General features: G+C 35.5%; 4 protein-coding genes across 8 annotated transcripts in view; 2 read left to right on the top strand and 2 right to left on the bottom strand.

Annotated features, from left to right (window-relative positions):
* Positions 1 to 3,898: 3,898 nt before the first annotated feature.
* LOC9311391 lies at positions 3,899 to 5,630 on the bottom strand. The gene is made up of 4 exons (XM_021024435.1): positions 5,026 to 5,630; positions 4,670 to 4,822; positions 4,369 to 4,574; positions 3,899 to 4,272 (listed from the first exon to the last, which is right to left on the bottom strand). Exons 1-4 carry the CDS (start codon positions 5,506 to 5,508, stop codon positions 4,065 to 4,067), a joined length of 1,050 nt encoding a protein of 349 aa, XP_020880094.1. The 5' UTR covers positions 5,509 to 5,630; the 3' UTR covers positions 3,899 to 4,064.
* A 304-nt stretch (positions 5,631 to 5,934) lies between these two features.
* On the bottom strand, positions 5,935 to 8,304 carry LOC9313052 (inorganic phosphate transporter 2-1, chloroplastic). Of its 2 annotated transcripts, XM_021024434.1 has the most exons (4): positions 8,161 to 8,304; positions 7,338 to 8,089; positions 7,021 to 7,212; positions 5,935 to 6,903 (listed from the first exon to the last, which is right to left on the bottom strand). In XM_021024434.1, exons 1-4 carry the CDS (start codon positions 8,228 to 8,230, stop codon positions 6,085 to 6,087), a joined length of 1,833 nt encoding a protein of 610 aa, XP_020880093.1. In that variant the 5' UTR covers positions 8,231 to 8,304; the 3' UTR covers positions 5,935 to 6,084. The 2 variants fall into 2 exon arrangements, with proteins under 2 accessions (XP_020880093.1, XP_002875322.1); XM_002875276.2 differs by having other exon boundaries at positions 7,338 to 8,303.
* A 6,671-nt stretch (positions 8,305 to 14,975) lies between these two features.
* The window catches only part of LOC110228606 (probable pre-mRNA-splicing factor ATP-dependent RNA helicase DEAH5), a 9,688-nt gene continuing 2,881 nt past the window's right edge, over positions 14,976 to 21,782 (top strand). Inside the window, exons 1-3 of one of the 4 annotated variants that reach the window (XM_021026358.1) lie at positions 14,977 to 18,223; positions 18,317 to 18,726; positions 19,166 to 19,745. In XM_021026358.1, the coding sequence (XP_020882017.1) occupies positions 15,117 to 18,223; positions 18,317 to 18,710 (3,501 nt within the window). In that variant the 5' untranslated portion in view covers positions 14,977 to 15,116 and the 3' untranslated portion in view covers positions 18,711 to 18,726; positions 19,166 to 19,745. Of the gene's footprint in view, positions 18,224 to 18,316; positions 18,964 to 19,119; positions 19,746 to 21,782 lie in introns of those variants that run through there. The other 3 variants (XM_021026357.1, XM_021026359.1, XM_021026356.1) reach the window with 3 other exon arrangements.
* The window catches only part of LOC110228607, a 2,323-nt gene continuing 1,632 nt past the window's right edge, over positions 21,092 to 21,782 (top strand). The window contains 1 exon segment of the mRNA XM_021026362.1: positions 21,092 to 21,774. Within this exon segment, the coding sequence (XP_020882021.1) occupies positions 21,132 to 21,774 (643 nt within the window). The 5' untranslated portion in view covers positions 21,092 to 21,131.

The raw sequence follows: 21,782 nt of genomic DNA, 5'->3' as shown, positions 1-21,782 counted from the left end.
ATATAAAATAATCAAAAAGTAAGAGAGAGAATCAAATGAGAGACTTTGAAAACCTTGTGAGAGACTCATTTAACACATGTCTCAACATAATTGATTATAAATTTTATTTATAGTTTAAATTTTAAATAAAATAAAATTTTACATAAAAATTATTAAAATAATATATTTGAGAGACTAAGAGGGGTTCTCCCCACTGCACATGCTCTTAGGGAGCTTTTGCAAAATTCCATACCCCACTTTTGATTTTGAACCGAAAAAGGGACTAAGACCATCTCCAATGTAGAGCTCTATATCTTACTCTATTTTAGAGGAGGGTTTCTCTCCAATGTATATCTCTATTTTCTACTCTAAAAAAAAATATTCTTAGAAATATTCTATTTCTATTTTATATACTAATGCTTTTTAATTATATAATTTACAATTTGACCCCATATATTATAGATTTGCAAAATTCCCATAAAATATGAAATTATTTAAATTAAACACTAATTATTTATTAAAAAAAAAAACATTACATCATATAACAATAATAAACATTACAAATTTTATTTTAAATAACACCATTAGAATATTTTTCCTACATACGATCAATTAAAGCATTTGGTAGTGAGAAATGAGCTTCTTTATCTTTGATTTTTTTAAATCTACCAAGAAACTCTTGAAACCGGATATTATGCTTTGAATGAGATAAAGGAAGAAAACAAAATAAATGTGATTTGAATTCCTTTCAAAACCCAAATGTTCGGGCATATTTTGAGAGTGAACAAGCACGGATTTTACAAAAACGACATGTCCAACAACAAGATCAAGATAAAAAAACTCCTCCTCCATCCACTTCATTTGGACAATATTTTAACTATCTTGGCGGATCTACAAGCAATTTACCGAACTATTAAATTACTAGTTTTATGTTTTAGTTTTCTTATGTTGTTTATTTTAAATTTAGTACTTGTTTGCTTGTTAAGTTTATAAAGTTATGTGTTGTAATTGTTGTTTATAAAATGATTATATGTATTAAATAAAAAAGTTTAAATTTGAGGGACTAAAGTATAAATAAAAAAGTTGAACTCAAAAATAGAGTTGAGAATAGAGTTGCTCTATATATAGAGTCAATCTGCAGAAATCTCTATTTTAGAGTCAATTATAGAGTAGAGTTGGAGAAGAATTTCACATTTTTACTCTAAAACTAGATTTTAACCCGCGGTACACCGCGGGATGATTTAATTTTAAAGTTAGTATAAAAATATTTTGTAAAGTGTATCTCCTTATAACATATTTATTTATATTATAGTTTACAATTTTTATTAAGTAACGGTATACCACGAGTCCACGAGATAATTATTAATAAACTGAGGATTTAACCCGTATTAAAGCGGTATATAAATATTGATTCAAATTCGTCCGCCATATAAATCATTTCCGAAATATAACCCGTTCCATAATTTCTTAACCCGTTCTGTGATTTGTATTAAAAAAAATAAGGATTAAATCCGTATTGAAGCGGCGGATTAATGATATTTTAATCCTTTTTATTATTGTTGATTCAAAAACCCGTCCCGCCAAACCCATCCCGCCAAAAAACTCATTTATTTTATTAATGTTCTTATTTATGATATGATTCTGAATCATTGTCTAAATATTTTAATCGATGTAGAACGTTGAACACACATTTTCGTCAATTAGATAATATATGTCCGTTTTTAAAATTTCGATCACAGTAAATGCAGAAAAAAAAATTGATTTTTTTTTACTTTATGTATTATATGATGATTCAAAACAGTTAAAAACAAGAGAAATTGTTAAAAATGCCCCTTTTTCAATACCCCTTTTCAAAAATGCCCCTTTTGAGAGTCCATTTTTAAGTTTGCCCTCTTTTAATTTTTAATGACCATTTTACCCTTATTTGAAACAAAATTAGGTCCACAAAATACAAAATATTTTTTGGCGGGAAAAGTGATCCCGCAATTTTCCCGCCAAAACACTTGTAAAAACCTTTAAAAAACCTTGTAAAATTTTCCCGTAAAAATTTTTCCCGCCAAAAAATTTTCCCGCCAAAAAATTTTTTTTGCGGGAAAAGTGATTCCGCAATTTTTTTTTTGCGAAATTTTTTTGGCGGGAAAATTTTTGGCGGGAAAAATTTACAAGGTATTTTAAAGTTTTACAGAGTATTTACAAGTGTTTTGTAAGGTTTTACAATGTATTTTAAAAGGTTTTACAAGGTACTTATAAGGTTTTATAAGGTATTTATAACTTGTAAAACCTTATAAAAAACTTGTAAAACCTTATAACTTGTAAAAACCTTATAAAATAGCTTGTAAAATCTTATAATATCTTATAAATACCTTGTAAATACGTTGTAAAACCTTTTAAAATACATTGTAAAACCTTATAAATATCTTGTAAAAAACCTTTAAAATACCTTGTAAATTTTTGGCGGGAAAATTTTTCCCGCCAAAAATTTAACGCCAAAAAATTTGCGGAATCACTTTTCCCGCAAAAAAAATTTTTTGGCGGGAAAAAATTTTACGGGAAAATTTTACAAGGTATTTTAAAGATTTTACAAATTTTTACAAGTGTTTTGGCGGGAAAAATTGGGGGATCACTTTTCCCGCCAAAAAATATTTTGTATTTTGTGGACCTAATTTTGTTATATTTCCTTATATATTTATGATATCTTTTATTAAAAGAAGGGTAATTTAGTCATTTTGTACATAAAATGGGTATTTTTAAAAATGGACATCCAAAGGGGGCATTTTTGAAAAGGGGTATTGAAAAAAGGGCATTTTTATGAGTCTCCCTAAAAACAAATCAAACAAAGATAATAGGAGAATCATAATTATAAATCTTAATCAAATCTTCTAAAAATCTAAATTATTATATATGGAATATCCGGTGTATGAGTTGGGTTAAATATAACCCGACCCAACAAATTTTTTGTGAAATTTTTTTTAAAATAGGTCGGATATCCGATATACCCGAAAGCTTTTTTACCCATCCGTCACAAAAAGTGCTGCGATTATACTAGTATAGATAGAGTAGGGTTGGAGATGTACTATCTTTCTAATTTAAGCCCGTGGGCTTTACAAGCAACTCCAATCAGGCACAGCATGAAAGTGTGTTTATTTAGGAAACATCTGTGGGATATCTTTAAGCCTTTGAACCGAAAAATGGTTTAAGTCGTGGGTACTATCATTCCAATTTCGTATGCTTCATCTTTTGGGATTGGAAACCATAATTTAGAGAGTGTACCTAAAGAGATTATGGAGACTGTTGTTGTAGAAGTATCCTCGAGAAATTCTCTGTGATCCAAAAATACCACTTTCAACTGCAACAACAACAACAACAAAAAGCAGAAATCGTTAATTAAGTGTAAATGAAACACAAAAAGCGAGAGAAAGAAATTAACTCGAATACTTGGGTTTTGAAACCCTAACAAGTTGATCTTTTCGATTAATTTTCCAGGAAATCGAGTTGATCAAAACAAAAATGATTATAGAGATTCAGAAACCCTAAGAAGACAATTCGATGAAGAAGAAAGTCTTCGATTAAACTCGAACGCAATTTTGAAACTCTGAAAACGCAACTACGAAAATTACTAACTTCTTATAAATCATCGATTTCAGAAAACAAAAATCAGACGAAAAGTAAAGAATATATTTCGGAAAAGAACTTACAGAGTGATTTCAATGAAATCGCCGGCGGAGGAGTCGCATAGAGAAATAAATAATTGAAACCTTTTTTTGCTCTTAATAATATGCGTGATTAATATAACTGGAGCCTAATACTAGGAATTTTTTTAATCCATAATACTTGTCAAACGCAAATAAATAAATAAAAAAGATCAATTTAACTATAAAAAGAGAACACATAATCAAATACATAAATATATATATATATATATATATATATTTCCATCAAATACTATATATATATATATATATACAACGAATTCATCTGCTTACAAATTTATACATGAAATCAAATATAATTTCACGACATGTAGAAGAAACAGTACCAAACCATAATTGAAAGCGATGAAAAACGTTTTTTACATGTCTTTCTACTTATCTTTGTAAGATGAGTGCTGCACCAACCAAACCAAACCATAGTGTCAAAGCAAGCCAAAAGACTCGGTTCTTCTCCATACCAACCGCTGGTCGCCATACCAAGAGCTTTCCAAGAAAGTCTTCACTCGAGTTGAGCTGATTCGTAGTCGATTCATTCATTCGCCGCTCCTTATCCCTGTCCTTGTCACTCCATGTCACTGCATAGCTGTGAACACACCACAAAGACCATTTCAAGTTATGTCGATATATGCATTAGCCATGAGAAGTGAATTGTGACTGATTTGGAAACTTTTTGTGTTACCTGTCGTAACTTGAACCGATCATGGGAATAGTAACCATTTCCTCCTGAGATATCTTAAGCTTAGGAGCTTGCAAGATATACCGAAGCTCAGAAGCTTGACGACGAATACCAGGACTCGGATGTTTCTTCTCTAATTGCTGATAAAGATCAATGCAATCAGCGTGGCGATTATTGGCCTCATATGCCATAGCTAACCAAATTTGAATCTGGCCAAATCAACCCCCCCACAGAACATTAGCAATCAAAACTCTTTCAAAAACCAAAAAAAAAAGGTACCTAAACTCTGGTGTTTTCAACCAACCTCACCACCAAAGAGCGTTGGCCTTGGGATAATCGTAAGAGCTCCTTCTAAAAACTCGATCGCGCGTCCGTACATTCCTTTACCATAAGCCTTTTGACCCAATTCAAACATCAATTCTGCTGTTTTTCTCCTCTCTGCTTGCTCCTGAGCTACCTGCTCTCACCAACCTCTTCCATAAGCATATCAACTCTTAAAACCTCACCACTAACTTACACTTTCTTAAACAATTCGACTTCGAATCCTGAAAATGGCCTTCACTAAGGTAAACTACACTAATCTAAGACTGCTACTATGAGCCTATGGCCAAAAAACTTCATATTCAGGAGGCTTTAAACTAATACGAATGTGAAACGAACCTTTTGGAGCTCTCGTTTCACTCTCATCCTCTTCTTCTCCTCTGAATCATCTCCTTCTTCATCAATCTTATACTGCAACTCCTCTGCTTTCCTCTCAAGCTCCTTCATATCCTGAAATTCCTTAGCTCTCCTCTTCCTCTCCTTCTCCACATCAAAGTCTTCCTCCTCCTCCTCGTCACCACCACCACCGCCTCCGTCACTGCTTTCCTCGTCGCTGGATCCCGCATCGTCGAAATCGACGGCGTTAGCCCTGGAATTCGCCTTACCTCGAGTTAAAAACCGGCGAATCCGAGCCTCTCCGTCTGATTCAAGAGGCTTATTGGAGGAAAGAGCAGCGTAGTGAGAAACGTGACTGTGCGAATCTCTCTTTGGTAAATTCAGAACGACGTCAACCACCGTTAAACGAATTCTCCGATCAGTTACCACCGTACGGTGAGAGTTAACGTCTAGTAACAACGCCACGTTACCAATAACCGCCGCCATGAGAACCACCACCACCACAATCCAAACAGAGGAACAAGTAGAACCAGAGAAGCAAGAGAGATATTTCTATTTCTTTATTTGACTCAAATACCCTCCGATTTTATCGCTAATGTGGATGTCGTGCAAGGGTAGTTTCGTCATTAGACAAGATAATCATGTCAGTCTTTGTTTGAGACGCGTGTACGAAAAGCAAGAGATGCGCGCGTCTCACGTTTACTCGAAAACAAAACGATGTCGTTTAAAAAGTTATGACGTTTTTACGTTTAAGAAACAAACAACAAGACGTTTTTAAAGGAAAAAAAACAACATCCACTCTAATTCGAATTAACGAAATGAGGTACAAAGCACCTTTCCGCTCTTTGCTTTGCGTATGCTGGTTTGGAATCTTTCTCTTGGTAACATTGAACAAGAAAGAAAGCTTCAAGCTTTGATCATAGCTTCACCGATGGGTGAAAAACTCAGATTTGAATCCAAAGATCATAACTTTATGGTTTTTTCAAATTCGAATCATTCAAACGAACATAGAAGAAGATCAATTTCATGTTCTTCGTATCACAAAACCAAAAAAAACGAAACTCACAACACAAAAGATAAGATCTTGGTGAAAATCCAAGTGTAGATGACGGAGAGTGTAGCTCCGACGGGAATGGTGACGAGCCACGAAGCAACAATTTCTCTCACAGTCTCAGCTCTGACACTATTAAGCCCTCTAGCGAAACCAACACCCATCACAGCTCCAACAAGTGTATGAGTCGCAGAAATCGGAAGCCCTAATTTCGAAGCAAACAAAACCACCGACGCGGCGGCGAATTCCGCCGCGAATCCTCTTGTTGGTGTTAGCTCAGTGATTTTCTTCCCTATCGTTGCAATGACTCTGTATCCCCACATTGTGAGACCAGCAACGATTCCGAATCCTCCCCAAGCGAGAACATCCATGGGGATAACGATTTCGGCTCCTCCTGCAGCTGCTCCGTTTTGGAGGATGCTTAATGCGGCGGCTAATGGTCCGATTGCGTTGGATACATCGTTGCCTCCGTGAGCGAATGACATGAAGCAAGCGGAGAGGACTTGCATATAGCCAAAGATTCCGTAGACTATTTCGAGTTGTGTACCTGTTGGTCCTGCGATATCGGAGAGGAAACCAATGGTTTTGGGCTGGTTTTGAGATGTTTCTGGTGATTTGGTTTTAGCTAGAAGGTGACCGAGCTGTTTGCGGATGATTCTGTCGAAGACAATGGCTCCTGCTACTCCACAGGCTAAGGCTTGTGATAGAGCTATTGGAAAGATCTTACTTAGAGGCAATGCGGCTGAGGAGATACTGGCCACACCTACGAACACAGCGACCGGAGCAGCCGCAGCTGCTGCTTGTCCCGGGTTTGGTGCACTGTAAACAAACTGCACAGAACAAGAGAAGAGTGTGCAAAAGTTGCATAAGGTAGCTTGAGCATCATGAATTGTAGTGTCATAAATTGAAATTTAGTTCCTTGGTTTGGTTTGGTTTTGTTTACTTACTCTCCTAATGCATTTGTAGACAAGAAAGGAGACAAGAGCTCCCAATAGAGGAGAGATAACCCAAGATGAAGCTACTTTAGCTAGAGAACTCCAAAAAACAGCACCAGCTCCTCCGTAAACAAGCCCAAACCCAACCATTGATCCGACGATACAGTGAGTGGTCGATACTGGCCATCCATAGTAAGAAGCCACCTGTTATATTCACAATTTCACAATTAGGTTCTCTACTTGTATCATTTGTGAACCTAAAAAGGTAATAACTTTACTAAAATCCTGTCTTGAAGCTAGTGATGAAGAAGCAAAAGATAAGTTGGAACCTGTAACCAAGTTCCAGCTGCAGCCAAGGAAGAGAGGAGACCAGCAAAGAGCAACATATCTTTCCCTTGGAACACATTAGCCATGAGAATCCCTTTCTGCATCGTGCTCGTCACGTGAGTTCCCATCAAAAGGGCACCTGAGAATTCAAGAACTGCAGCCGTCATCACAGCTTGTCTTATAGTTAGTGCTCCAGATCCAACAGAAGTCCCCATAGCATTGGCGACATCATTAGCTCCGATGTTCCAGGCCATGTAGAAACCAAAGAGTAGTGTGGCGTAAGAGAGAAGCTTGGTCTTGAGAGCCAGTCCTTGTCCCAGGGACTTCATGAAGATTGGAAGGGTGAGAGCAGAGAAGGCGATGACTATGGAGATTGCCCTCGCTGTGGTGGACGAAATGTGAAAGGCTTGAGCCATTCCAGAAAAGTCGCCAGTAGCTTCTGCATTACCTTTCCCATCTGATCCACTCGAAACGGTTGAAGATTCGTGAGAATTCTGTATCGGTTGATCAGCATGGTGTTGCTCTTCTTCCTCAGAATCCGCATAAGAAGAGAAACTAGCTAAAGGGCAGACAAGTTTCAGAGGAAGAGAAGTGTGTTTCTGAGGAGAAAGGAATTGGGCAGTGTTCTTCTTGAAGAAAGGAGATTCCTTGGGAGAGAAACAACCAAGAGCTGATCTTGGTGTGTAGAGATGAGAAGTCTTAAGTAGTAGCGAGTGGTTTCTAACCGAAGAGAAACGATAAGGAAGAGTCATGTCTGAAAAGGAGAAGAAAAATGAGGGAATCAAGAGGAGAAAATGAGAAGAAGGTAGAGAGATGAGAATCTACATAGATGAGAAATGGGCCATGGATGATGAGAATGAAGATGGTGATGATATTGATGAAAATGGATTTGCATAATGGATTTTGATTTCAGGAGAGACGAGAAAAGGGTAAGTGATGGTGGCACAGGGGAATGTGAGGTGGAGGTGAGAGGATTGCGTTTGGATGCTTCTTTGTGTTAGAGTGAGACTTTTGAATTTGTGTGGTTCTTGTGGAATGTAGTGAGAGGCTCTTTTGGTTGGGCCTCACAACCTCACAAATGCCCACTTGGAAAAAAGAAGAAAAAAATATATTTGGGAATTTTGTTCTTTGTTTGGATGTAGTCAAAGAAGTGAAAGAAGAGAATTAGATTCACTTCTTAAATTGTTGTCACATTCTAAAGCAAATCAGCTTTTTTTTTTAACTTTCAGTTTAGTATTTTTGAATATCTTAAAAACATAAAATATAGTATTTTAGCCAATTTCTCATTTTCAAAACTGAAGTCACACTCACAAAGCTTGCGTTTTTGTAAAATTTATTTTGTGGTTTCTATAAATCAGTCAAAACAATTGAATTTGTTTCAAACACAAATTTTCGGTTTGAGATGTTACACTCATAAATTTATATATATATATATATATATATATATATATATATATATATATATATAAGATTTAACAAAAATGATATTATATCTCTTATGTCAAAGTAAATCAATCTCCAATTTTTACACAATCGGATCAATTACATATACAAATTGTCAAACCAAAATTTTCAGTTATAAAAAAAAGTTGGAGTTGAGGCAGGAGTGTGTCAATGGGTAACTCTATTTCTTCATGTGGTTTATGAGGTAGGTGAGGCTGGGTAGTTAGGTGACACCATCTTCTCTTACCATTATGGCTTCTTTTTTTTTTTTTTTTTATCAAAAATCTTTAATACATTTTCCATCAAAACTTTAATAGACTTACCCAGCTTGGTTTTTAAATATTCGAATCTGTTTAGTTTCATTCAGTTTGGTTTATCTAAAACTTGTGGTGTTTCTATTAAAAAAAATGGTTTGGCCGACCTAATGCATGTCGACCAAATCGGTCCAGTTCTTATCACGGTCCAAAGATCATGCCTTAGAAATGTTTTGAACTATTTTTAGACCAAAGTATATAAGATCGTTTGTGGAAGATTGGGATGGACCGATCGCATACACATATTGATCAACAAATTCAGTTGAAACTTATATTTCAAAAAAAAGCAACGACTTATCTATAATTTGTCATTTGAAAACCATCATACTATAATTACACAAAATAAAACCGGGGATTAATTTAACCTCTTCATGATTTTACCAAAATATTTCGAGTTTTCGGCCCAAAATTTTCTTGAGTAAGAGAAGAGATCATTTTAATTCAATCATCTTCCTATCATGGATATTTTAACGAGTAATCTTAAGTTAAATCTTGAGTTAAATTCGTTTTGAAAGATCCCTAGTACATAAATAGAACTACAAACACTCGATAAAATTAACATGTTCGGTTCACATCAGTTAGAAATTATAGTAATTCAAGTGTTAGTTTGAGAACATGCTCGGTATTTAGTTAACTATATATAATGAATTGAAAAATTATTCATCCTCGACTTTTTGGGGGTATAGTGATGAAAAGTCCTCATTGCAGCTACTGGATATTGCATTATTCTCTCTCTCTCTTTGAATTTAGTTAACTATATATAATGAATTGAAAAATTATTCATCCTCGACTTTTATAGTGATGAAAAGTCCTCATCAGCTACTGGATATTGCATTATTTTCTCTCTCTTTGAATTTATTTTAGAATAAATTACGGGAATGGGCTTTTTCTCAGCCAAACTTACGACATCCGGTATATCTGCCAAACCTTTCATTTTAGGCATTTCCAACCTAGGTGAAATGTCTCCTTTACCCTTACACAGAGCTGCTAAAAACTTTCATGTCTGTGAAAGAGAGATGTGAGAGATATTGTTGAAGATGAAGATACGGTGACGAAGTGGATTTAAGCGCAGGGGAATGAAAAAGTTAAGATCAAGAGATTAAAGCTTCAAACCCATCTCTTTCATATATCTATAAATTTGATTTTCAATTTTTGTTTAGATTTGATAATAAATTAGAAAATTTGATTCAATCAATTTCTATGATTGGAGCCCTTGGGTTTACTAGCCACACGACCCCCTTAGGGTTTAGCTTCTTTTATTCAAAACGAAATCAATTGAATGAGTTCATCGGAGGAGATCGGTGTTGGTGACGAAAACGTTTTTTGCATCGGAGATGAAAGAGATGGTGTTGATGGCGTTGAAAGTGATGAAGTTGATGGAGGTGACGGAGATAGCGTTAATGAAGCATGACAATGAGAAGTAAAGGTTATGGTCGGAAAAAAGAAGGTGGTGGTCGGAGAACTGCCCACGATGGAGATGGAGGAAACAAGGAAGAAGAGTTACAGATGATAGGGACAAAACAATCATAACACCAAACCCACAAATACCTAAAACTATAAGTCCCGATACTTGTTCCTTTTTCTTAAGTTTTGGGCCAATAAAGCCCTAAATCAGTAATAACCCCATTTATTTTAACATCAACACTAGGACATCAGCAAACAGATGAAGAAATTTAAAATCAATGCATAAAATAAGATTTAGGTATTTACTTCGGAGGTTTATGTAGTTCAATTTGATACCGATATTGATTTTAATTTTAATCCAAACTCTTTGTTAATCCTTTGGTATTTAACTTGTTCTTTTCTAAACTGATTTGTTGAACATATCGATTATGTCCTTGTTATAGAAAGAGAAAGAAAAAAATAGATCAACCTCTGTCAGCCGTTACTATACAAAACTTCGTCAGCCGTTATTATGTAAGACTTTGTCTTGGTGAAGAAAGATACAACTTTGTGCTGGAAAGATATAAGGATATGAGAAGTTGATGCTCCTTGATTCTAATGAAAAATGCACATGTATTGGGTTATTGTCTTCAATTTTTTTTTCAAAGAAGGAAACTACAACCATACATAGCCCGTCCTTGGATTTTGGCAATGTTCTAAAAAGCGGTCTAGGCGGTCGCCTAGGCCCCGACTAGGCGCTAGGCTCTCATGCGACGCCTAGATAACCGCTTTGACCGCCTAAAACTACATACATCTTGTTTAATATTTTTTTAAAATTTCAATTAGAGTTTTATTTATATATATAGTTATAAATATTCTTATATTGTTTAATATAAATATAAATAAATGTTTTATCTAGTTTTTGTTTATAATTTTATAATTTTTAGTTTTATATAGATATTTTATATAACCTTTATATATAATATCATATTTATAATGTTTTATGTTATAAACGTCTAAACCGCCTAAAAAATCGTCTAGGCCCCGATTAGGCGTTCTAGGCGCTAGGCACTGGGTCACCGCCCGCTTAGCGCCTAGCGCTTTCTTGAACACTGGATTTTGGTAGTCTAAAGCAAAGTTAAATAATGTGATTTTCTACGTAAAAAAAACTAATGTTAAAAATATTGTCTAAATTTAGTTTTGTTTAAGAAGTTAAACATCATAATACCTAGTAGCCAAGGTAAATCAAATATTTGGAGATTTTGATGTTAAAATAAAAAGGAATTAAACCAAAAATTAGTAAATGAATTTAAAACATTATCTCTACTCCGGCACATGTTGACTCAATAATCTATATATACATTTTTGGATGACTTTTAGCAAATAAATCCTGGAGTTGGAATGTATTTACAAACAATGCCATTGGAGTTAATTCTTAAGATTTGAAAAAATTAATTAAAGATATTATTCTAAAGATCGTTCCTCAAATCTCCTCCAACTAATTACTTTAAAAATCTCGATAATAACTATTCCGTGATTTACTGTAATCTTCAAATATATTTGGTATGATTTCTCATAATTAAAGATCCATCATTAATTGCAATAATAAATAAAAACAATAATTTCCTTTTATTTTAAAAACTTTCTAACGACAAATGTATTGCAAAATAAATAATTTCCTAAAACAATTACAGAACACTACAAGAAATATCCACATTGATAGCACGTGAGCATAGCTCATTTTCCGCAACTGCTATAAAAACTAAAAAAATTATTTGATTACTATATTATAGCATTGAAACAACGTTAAGATACCAAATTAGCAAATGGAAATGTAAAATCATTTATTCCGCTAATACTTTGGCCAAAAATTTCACTTAAGCGCCACAGTCTACTCATTTCCCTCTTTCTAATAGATTCAGACCTAATTTTCTACATGTCTTGGACTAAGGTTCTTCCTATTCTTCTTTGATTTGAATCACTTACATCTCTTTTTTTTTTTTGATAAATCACTCACTTTCATCTTTCTATGGCTTTATGTTTGATAGCCTCACGTTGAATTGAGGAGCTTCCCAGTGTATTCGGAAACTGGTCCTTCTACGTTACCTTAATCTACATGTTTTTGTGTTTGGACAAATGAGGAAATGATTCTGATTTTTATTGTTTTGGTATATTGGTTCATGTTTGAGTGTGAAAATATTTGCAGGGTTAACCATAATCCGTTGTAGCTTCTTAATATTGATTTGGAGATGCTCTTAGTATTGATTTGAAAATTTTCTTTGGTTTGTTTACTAAAAAATATTTAGTGGTTTACCATCAAATGAAAAAATCATGTGATAAAATAACCTTTATAGATTAATCTATATTTATCAATTTTTTGAGTAAATCATTTTCTAAATATATTTATTTTAATGTAGATTAGTTAAATTATGGTTACTATTCGTTATTTGACAAACTCATTTGGCTATATTACTTATTTTAAACCAAACTCATTTTGGCAATAAATAATGTTTATTTATAAATTAGATTAACCCCCAAAAAATTATTACCAAATATATAAAGATTATTTATGTCTAAAGAATAATATGTTGCTTTAGATTATTATTATTTATAAGGTTTCAAATATTATAAATATTTTAACCTTATAAGAAGTATAAATTAATAATATTTAAAGTATCTATAATATTTAATTCCATAAAAAGTTTATAATATTAATAATATTTGAACACTATAAAAATTATAAATATTTATACTATGGAACCACTTAAAAGCAAACTTTTAAATTGACTCGAATTATATGTTTTCTAAACAAATGTGTTATTAAAAAAAAAATGATGTTTAATTTCACGGGACGGGGTTATATGGTGGAACGGGTTTAGATCGATAATAATACCGGAAGATATACCACGGGTTAAAATCCTAGAAATAATAATCAAAATTCAATATATAATCTTAAACACTAAACAAAACAAATAATATTAACAAAATAATTACAACTTAAAATTCAAAACTTTTTAGTTAAAAAGTCGACCCACGGTGTACCGCGGGTTAAAATCTAGTGAAATACATAACCAACTGACCAAAGCAAACCCCTTAAACATATGGGCCTAAACTTTTCTTTATGTTTGGTGGCCTAAATCTGATGATTTGGCTGCCTTATGAACGGGATAGGTTTGACCATGTTCATGTTTGTTGCCGGATACATAAGGAATCAAAAAGGTCATCCCTTATGTTGGGATTTTGTCATTGTGATTTGATCAATGCTTCTGCGGTCTTTCTAGATAGAAGGAGAAATATGAGCCATTAAGTTAGATATAACTCTACCAAAACATAGATAAAAAAAAATTGTGGGAAAAAATGTTACTAGAGATGTGAATATAAAAGACGAGCAAATTCATAACTGTTATCCATATTATAGATTGTAGTATGTAAATGATTCAGACGACATGATCACATCTGAAGAGAGGAAATTTTTGATTAGTATTTCGACTTTTTTATACAATTTGTTGCTTTCTTGTTTATAAATCTCTATTCTATAAACAAAAATTTAACGTTGGTAAAGATTTCCTACCAAACAATGCAAACATGTGATGCCTTCTTCAGTAAGTTCAGGAAAGACATTGTAAGATTAATAACAAAGTATTATTTTCTTTCACGCATATACTTATTTGCGATTTTGGATATGGTTAGATCTGATTCTTATTTGATCAGGAAACTTTGTCATTAATGTGTGTATGTTATTGGGGATAAGCTGTTTATTTCCCTCTTTTTATTCTCTAAACAATGTAATATGTAATAACGCTTAAGATATATTAATCAATAATAATTAAGGGTCGGTCCGCTGGGCAAGCCACCTAAGCAAAAGATTAGGGACACACATTATAATAAGGATTTTGGGAGCACTTAATTAACTTCTTAGATTAGCCTTATTATACTTTTCTTACATTTACTTTAAAGTTTTGAGTTCGAGTATATCTTTCTATGTACTCTTTTCATGTTTTCCATTTTGTTTTCTTTCGTTTTTGTATATATTCCCCTTTTTATTTGATTATAGCATTTATCACTTATCAATATATTAAAAATAATACAAATTCGAAGCAAAAGAAGAATTATATCTAATTATAAAACTTTACCAAATAAAAAAATCCTAAAAATTATAGATTTCTCTTGTCATTTTCTCAAAAAAAAAAAAACTACTTCCTATCGTCAATAACAAATTGTTCATTAGAAATTTATTCATTTGAGAATAAGAAGAAATTTAAACCAAAATTCTTTATTATAAAAAGTAGTTTTTCCCTAAATTTTTTCAAATAATTTGTTGTTTTAAAAAGTAATAGCTAGATGTTTTTTTTTTATTGTTGGACCGGCCCTGACAATTATACAAATTGAAAGGTAACTGTAAAAGCCCATTAAATTTTAAAGCTGTTTGCATCGGCCCAAATACAAAACCTAAAGAAAAAAGTTTTTGTGTTTAAAAATAAAACGCAGCATTTCAAGAGTCGGCTATTTCAGAAAAAATGAAGCAAAAGCAGTAATCTGCGAGCGTCTATCAGAAACAAACCCTAGAAATCGATTATCCAGAAACCCAGTGTCTTCTTCTTCTTCCATTCTCTCTTATTGTTGCCTTCCTTGGTATCGTCAATGGAAAAAGAAGAGCTTAACAAATTGAATCATCTCTCTCTCGTCTCCAATGTCTGCAACGAACTGGAAACGCATCTAGGATCTGCAGAAAAAGTTTTGGCTGAATTCATTATCGATCTTGGTCGTCACTCTGAGACTGTCGATGAATTCGATAAGAAGCTTAAGGAGGAAGGTGCAGAGATGCCGGATTACTTCGTCCGGTCGTTGTTAACTACAATCCACGGGATTTATCCTCCGAAGCCGAAGTCGGAGAAGAAGAAAGAGGAAGGTGATGATCAGAAATTCAAAGGTTTGGCGATTAAGGATACTAAGGATAAAGTTAAGGAGCTTGAGAAAGAGATTGAAAGAGAAGCTGAAGAGCGACGGAGAGAGGAGGATCGAAATAGGGATAGAGATCGGAGGGATTCGGGTAGGGATAGAGATAGAGATAGGAATCGTGATGATAGAAGAGATCGACATAGGGATAGAGAGAGGAATCGTGGAGATGATGAAGGTGAAGATAGAAGAAGTGATAGGAGGCATAGAGAAAGAGCTCGTGGTGGTGATGATGAAGGTGAAGATAGGCGTAGAGATAGGCGTGCGAAGGATGAGTATGTGGAGGAGGATAGAGGCGGTGCGAATGAGCCGGAGTTGTATCAGGTATATAAAGGGAGGGTTACTAGGGTTATGGATGCGGGTTGTTTTGTTCAGTTTGATAAGTTTAGAGGAAAAGAAGGTTTAGTTCATGTTTCTCAGATGGCTACTAGAAGGGTTGATAAGGCTAAGGAGTTTGTGAAGAGGGATATGGAGGTTTATGTGAAAGTTATATCTATTTCGAATGATAAATATAGTCTTTCTATGAGAGATGTTGATCAGAATACTGGTAGAGATTTGATTCCTTTGAGGAAGCCGTCAGATGAAGATGATTCATCCAGGAGTAATCCGTCGTATAGAACTAAGGATGGTCATGTGACTAAGACTGGGATTTCGGGGATCAGGATTGTGGAGGAGAATGATGTTGCGCCTTCACGTAGACCATTGAAGAAGATGAGCTCTCCTGAGAGATGGGAAGCGAAGCAGTTGATTGCCTCTGGTGTTTTGAGAGTGGATGAGTTTCCAATGTATGATGAGGATGGAGATGGGATGCTTTATCAAGAGGAAGGTGCTGAAGAAGAACTTGAGATTGAGATGAATGAAGACGAACCTGCTTTCTTGCAAGGGCAGACCAGGTACTCTGTTGACATGTCTCCGGTTAAGATCTTTAAAAATCCAGAAGGTTCCTTGAGTCGTGCAGCTGCACTTCAGTCCGCTCTCACTAAGGAAAGGAGAGAAATGAGGGAACAGCAGCAAAGAACAATGCTTGACTCAATCCCCAAGGATCTGAATCGTCCCTGGGAGGACCCTATGCCTGAAACTGGTGAAAGGCATCTTGCTCAAGAGCTTAGGGGTGTTGGGTTATCAGCTTATGACATGCCTGAGTGGAAGAAGGATGCCTTTGGTAAAACTCCGACCTTTGGGCAGAGATCAAAGCTTTCTATTCAGGAGCAAAGGGAGAGCCTTCCGATATACAAGTTGAAAAAGGAGCTGATACAGGCTGTGCACGATAATCAAGTTTTGGTGGTCATTGGTGAGACTGGGTCTGGGAAGACAACGCAGGTGACTCAGTACCTTGCTGAAGCAGGTTACACAACAAAAGGAAAGATTGGGTGTACTCAGCCTCGTAGGGTTGCTGCAATGTCGGTTGCCAAGAGAGTAGCTGAGGAGTTTGGTTGTCGTTTAGGAGAGGAGGTAGGGTATGCGATTCGGTTTGAGGATTGTACTGGACCGGATACAGTGATCAAGTACATGACTGATGGTATGCTTCTTAGGGAGATTCTGATAGATGAAAACCTCTCTCAATACTCCGTAATCATGCTTGACGAAGCTCACGAGCGGACAATCCACACTGATGTGCTGTTTGGTCTTCTAAAGAAGCTGATGAAACGTAGACTCGACCTTCGCCTGATAGTCACATCTGCCACATTGGATGCAGAGAAGTTCTCTGGGTATTTCTTCAACTGTAACATTTTTACCATTCCTGGAAGAACCTTTCCTGTTGAGATACTATATACCAAACAGCCAGAAACAGATTACTTGGATGCAGCTCTGATCACAGTCCTTCAGATACACTTGACTGAACCTGAGGGTGACATTCTGGTCTTTTTGACGGGACAGGAAGAAATTGATTCTGCGTGCCAGTCTCTGTACGAGAGGATGAAAGGTCTAGGTAAAAATGTTCCTGAACTCATCATACTTCCAGTTTACAGTGCCCTTCCTAGTGAAATGCAGTCTAGAATTTTTGATCCTCCCCCTCCTGGTAAACGGAAAGTGGTTGTAGCTACAAATATTGCAGAAGCTTCTTTAACAATAGATGGGATATACTATGTTGTTGATCCTGGGTTTGCTAAGCAGAACGTGTACAATCCAAAGCAAGGGCTGGAATCGCTAGTCATTACTCCAATTTCCCAGGCATCGGCGAAGCAAAGGGCTGGACGTGCTGGTCGTACTGGGCCAGGGAAATGTTATCGTCTGTACACAGAGAGCGCATATCGTAATGAGATGCCTCCTACATCAATCCCTGAAATCCAAAGAATCAATCTTGGAATGACAACCCTGACCATGAAAGCAATGGGCATTAATGACCTGTTATCGTTTGACTTCATGGATCCACCCCAGCCGCAAGCACTGATATCTGCAATGGAACAGTTGTACAGCCTGGGAGCTTTGGATGAGGAAGGATTGTTGACAAAGCTAGGTAGAAAAATGGCGGAGTTTCCTCTTGAACCGCCGCTCTCTAAAATGTTGCTAGCTAGTGTGGATCTCGGGTGCAGCGATGAGATTTTAACGATGATTGCTATGATCCAGACGGGTAACATATTTTATAGACCAAGGGAGAAGCAAGCTCAAGCAGACCAAAAAAGGGCAAAGTTTTTCCAGCCCGAAGGTGATCACTTGACTTTGCTAGCTGTATATGAAGCTTGGAAGGCTAAAAACTTCTCAGGTCCATGGTGTTTTGAAAACTTCATTCAGTCACGATCGTTACGACGTGCTCAAGACGTGAGGAAACAACTTCTCAGCATCATGGACAAGTAAGTATTTAAACTATTATTGAGCTCAGCTTGTAATGATGATGTATGACAATCGAAGTCCAGTTTCTCAACGTTTGATTCCTATGTTTGCAGGTATAAACTAGACGTGGTAAGTGCTGGAAAGAATTTCACGAAGATAAGGAAAGCAATCACGGCAGGATTCTTCTTCCACGGAGCAAGAAAAGATCCACAGGAAGGTTACAGGACGCTGGTGGAGAATCAACCGGTTTATATACACCCGAGCAGCGCGCTGTTCCAGAGACAACCAGACTGGGTTATATATCATGATCTTGTGATGACTACGAAAGAGTACATGAGGGAAGTGACTGTGATTGACCCAAAGTGGCTTGTTGAGTTAGCTCCAAGGTTCTTTAAAGTCTCTGACCCAACAAAAATGAGCAAGCGTAAGCGCCAAGAACGGATTGAGCCTTTGTATGATCGTTACCACGAGCCTAACTCATGGCGTCTCAGCAAAAGACGTGCTTGAGAGACTTTTCCTTTCGGTAAATCTATTCTTCTTCCTTGCGTTTGTTTTGCCATCTTCAAATGTACTCTTTTTATGTATTGAAAGCTAAAAGCTAACAGAAGTGATGGATGAGCCATAGAATACAGCTGCATCATCGTTTTTTCTTGACATGTATGAAAATTCATCTTTCCTTGTGCTACTCCAAATTGATTATAAATCTGTGTAGGACATTTAGGTATATGTTTATTTACTCATATAGAGGGATATAGATGAAGTATGATGTGAGTATTGGCATTTTTGTGATTAGTTATTAGATATGTCAAATCAGAAGTTCAGAACTATGATAATAGAGCAGTTGAATGTTTACGTGCTGGATTTGCTTTTATCAAAGATTGTACGACAAATTTTGATTTTCTTCTTTTCTTTCCAGAATTTTCCTTATTTTCTAGTAACATAGAAAATGAATCCTTTATCAGCCTGGTTTCTAGCCCAGAACACTAATTCATCAGCTACGACGCTGGCTTCGGTTGGATCCTTTACCGATCATCTCCAGGAGAATGAAAGCCAAGGAAGATCTGCAGCTAAGAATGTGGAATCCCCTCTAATGGCGGAAGCTACGACCCTCCTTCCAGCTATCCAAAGAGCCTTAGAACTTGGATACACAACAATTTCATTTGCTTCAAATTCGCAATAGCTGATCAAAGCATTTAATTTGGGAGCCCAACCGAAGGAGCTCTGTGGGATTCTCCACGATATCTTTTTTCTATCAATTGTTTTCGCAGAAGCTAGCTTCATCTTTATCCCTTTGAGAGAAAAATGGTAGGGCTGATGAGATAGTGAAAGCTGCTTTATCTTCTGTCTCTTTGTATTCAATCTAAGTACTATCTTAATGAAATTAGCATTTGCCCAAAAAAAAAAAAAAATCCTTTAAACAGAGATAAGCAATTGTAAGTTGTGCCTGTATTCGTACAAACGCAGATGTGTACAAACAACCATGAGCATCCGTGCGATTGTATGTTTATGTCATTGTCTTGTAATAAGAATGAATTTGAAGAACATCCTGTGTTTAATTTATGTACAACATTAAGAGTGTGATTGGTATTAGTGGAAATGGGATAGATAGTTGAAATTTTATAAACTGCTGAGCGAGCTCAAGCCGAGAGTGGTAGGAGCAACCAAAACTTGCGGGCTCATATTTTAAAGCTCGATTCGATCCGGGCAAGGCTACAAAATTATTTTAGATTTTTTTTTCTTTTACAAATCTTAGATAATTGAAGTGCCAAATCGAATTTTTTTTTTTTGTTAGATTCAGACAACAAAATAGTGTATAACAACAAAATGGATTTTGACAATCAATGTTAGTTATGTTCGGGGCTTTCGTATTGACTCATATCCGGTCGAGCTTAGGAAAAACTCTAGCTCAAACGACCTAGCTTGAAGTATCCGATTTTTTAAATTTAAGTATTTGTGTCTAAACACTGTTTTGATGAAAAAAAGGTATTGTGGTTTACTCTTTTGTACCAACTAATGCATAAAAGAAAAGATAGACATCAATTATATGAACCTAAGATTGCTTATTACCTAAGATTGCTACCAGCAGCCCTAATAATATACTACAGATAAATTGTTATAGGTGGATTGCTACCGGCAGCCCTAATAATATACTATAAAACTAAACTTTAGGGACAAGATCCGGAAGATACGGTCACCAACCCACTTCGTTTATAAACTAACCGTTTAATAATTAAGAAATAAGAAAAAAGATTGTTTATTTCGTTTGCCAGTCACTCGAAATCAATTAATACCAACTTTTCCATAACAAAGAATATAAAAATACCAAGCTTAACTGTATTCCCAAGTTTTATATTCAAGATCCTATTCTAAAAATCTCCTCCTACTCCGATTATTCTCCGTTTAATCACTAGATCCACCCTATCTACCTCGATTAATGACTAATTCCCTAAAGAAATTAGTTACCCGATTACTTCCCGCCTAATCCGATTACTTCCCGCCTAATTTTACATATCTCGATTATTTTTGGATTGCAAGTATAAAAAAACTTTTTATTTTTGTTATTCAATCATTTAAATTGGGAGTTTATGACGTTTTACAATAAGTTATGTTCAAATTTTTAATAAAAATCATATATTTGTGATAAAACTCATAAAAATTTATCTCAAAATATAGTTTTATGTATTTACTGCAATAAAAATATTAAAATAACCCTAAAACTAATTCCCGATTAATCTCCGATTTTAATCCGATTTTCCGATTAATCGCTAGGCCCATACCGAGCGACCGACTAGCGCCTAGCGATTTTTCAAACAAGGTTTAAGACCAACTACGAGCTTATAAGAAAAATATATATATATATATATATATATAAAGGGAGAGAAGGAGAAGAAGAGTATTACAAAAATCCAAATCACCATTGTAGCAGCCATGAGTTCCGTGGGTGCATTTCATAAGGTGGAAATAGATGAAAAGTCGTATTTAGTATACACATCAACACAAACAGACCACCCAACCTCTTCCGTTGTGGATTCTAGTGGTGATGAGCTCTCTCTCCAACCTCTTTTTTCATGTCCTTATGCACGTATCAGATCTCATCAGCTCAAAGTAGAGAAGAACTATGATGGTGTTAATTTTTTCAAGTTTCATCCATTCAATTCTTACCCTCACTTCCCAAGCACAGGAAGTGGTGATCAACAAGGCGAATATTTGCTTGATTGCGACCACCATAGTATCTGTAAGTTCCCTGTAGTCCCTCTGTTTTGGTGCAACAATAAAAAACCTGATAGTAACGAATTCGAGTGCGGTGCATGCGAAGAGTCAATGGCCAGCACAAGCTATTATGCATGTCTTGAATGTGGAAAAAAGTTTCACAAAGAATGTGTAGAGTCTCCCCTTGAGATCAAACACCCTTCCCACCCTTTTCACTCTCTTCGACTTTATAGTCATCCAACGCATATGGTGTGCATCTGTTGTGGAAGACTTGTGTCCAACATGTTTTATCATTGTGCGACATGCGATTTGAGTATGGACCCGATCTGTGCAATGGAACCGATACCCTTTGTTGTCGACCATCCTAAA

The sequence above is a fragment of the Arabidopsis lyrata genome (assembly GCF_000004255.2).
Source record: "Arabidopsis lyrata subsp. lyrata unplaced genomic scaffold ARALYscaffold_5, whole genome shotgun sequence".
NCBI lineage: Eukaryota > Viridiplantae > Streptophyta > Magnoliopsida > Brassicales > Brassicaceae > Arabidopsis > Arabidopsis lyrata.
Note: the sequence above shows the minus strand (reverse complement) of the source record. Positions and strands in the feature narration are given on the sequence as shown.

Excerpts from the sequence above, each read along its gene's own strand:
- LOC9311391 (XM_021024435.1), bottom strand. The coding sequence starts at position 5,508 with ATGGCGGCGGTTATTGGTAACGTGGCGTTGTTACTAGACGTTAACTCT. Across the intron at positions 4,823-5,025 it reads TGAAACGAGAGCTCCAAAAG|GTAGCTCAGGAGCAAGCAGA; the intron begins GTTCGTTTCACA and ends TGGTGAGAGCAG. Across the intron at positions 4,575-4,669 it reads CAACGCTCTTTGGTGGTGAG|ATTCAAATTTGGTTAGCTAT; the intron begins GTTGGTTGAAAA and ends TGATTTGGCCAG.
- LOC9313052 (XM_021024434.1), bottom strand. The coding sequence starts at position 8,230 with ATGCAAATCCATTTTCATCAATATCATCACCATCTTCATTCTCATCAT. Across the intron at positions 8,090-8,160 it reads ATGGCCCATTTCTCATCTAT|ACATGACTCTTCCTTATCGT; the intron begins GTAGATTCTCAT and ends TCTCCTTTTCAG. Across the intron at positions 7,213-7,337 it reads CAGCTGGAACTTGGTTACAG|GTGGCTTCTTACTATGGATG; the intron begins GTTCCAACTTAT and ends TGAATATAACAG.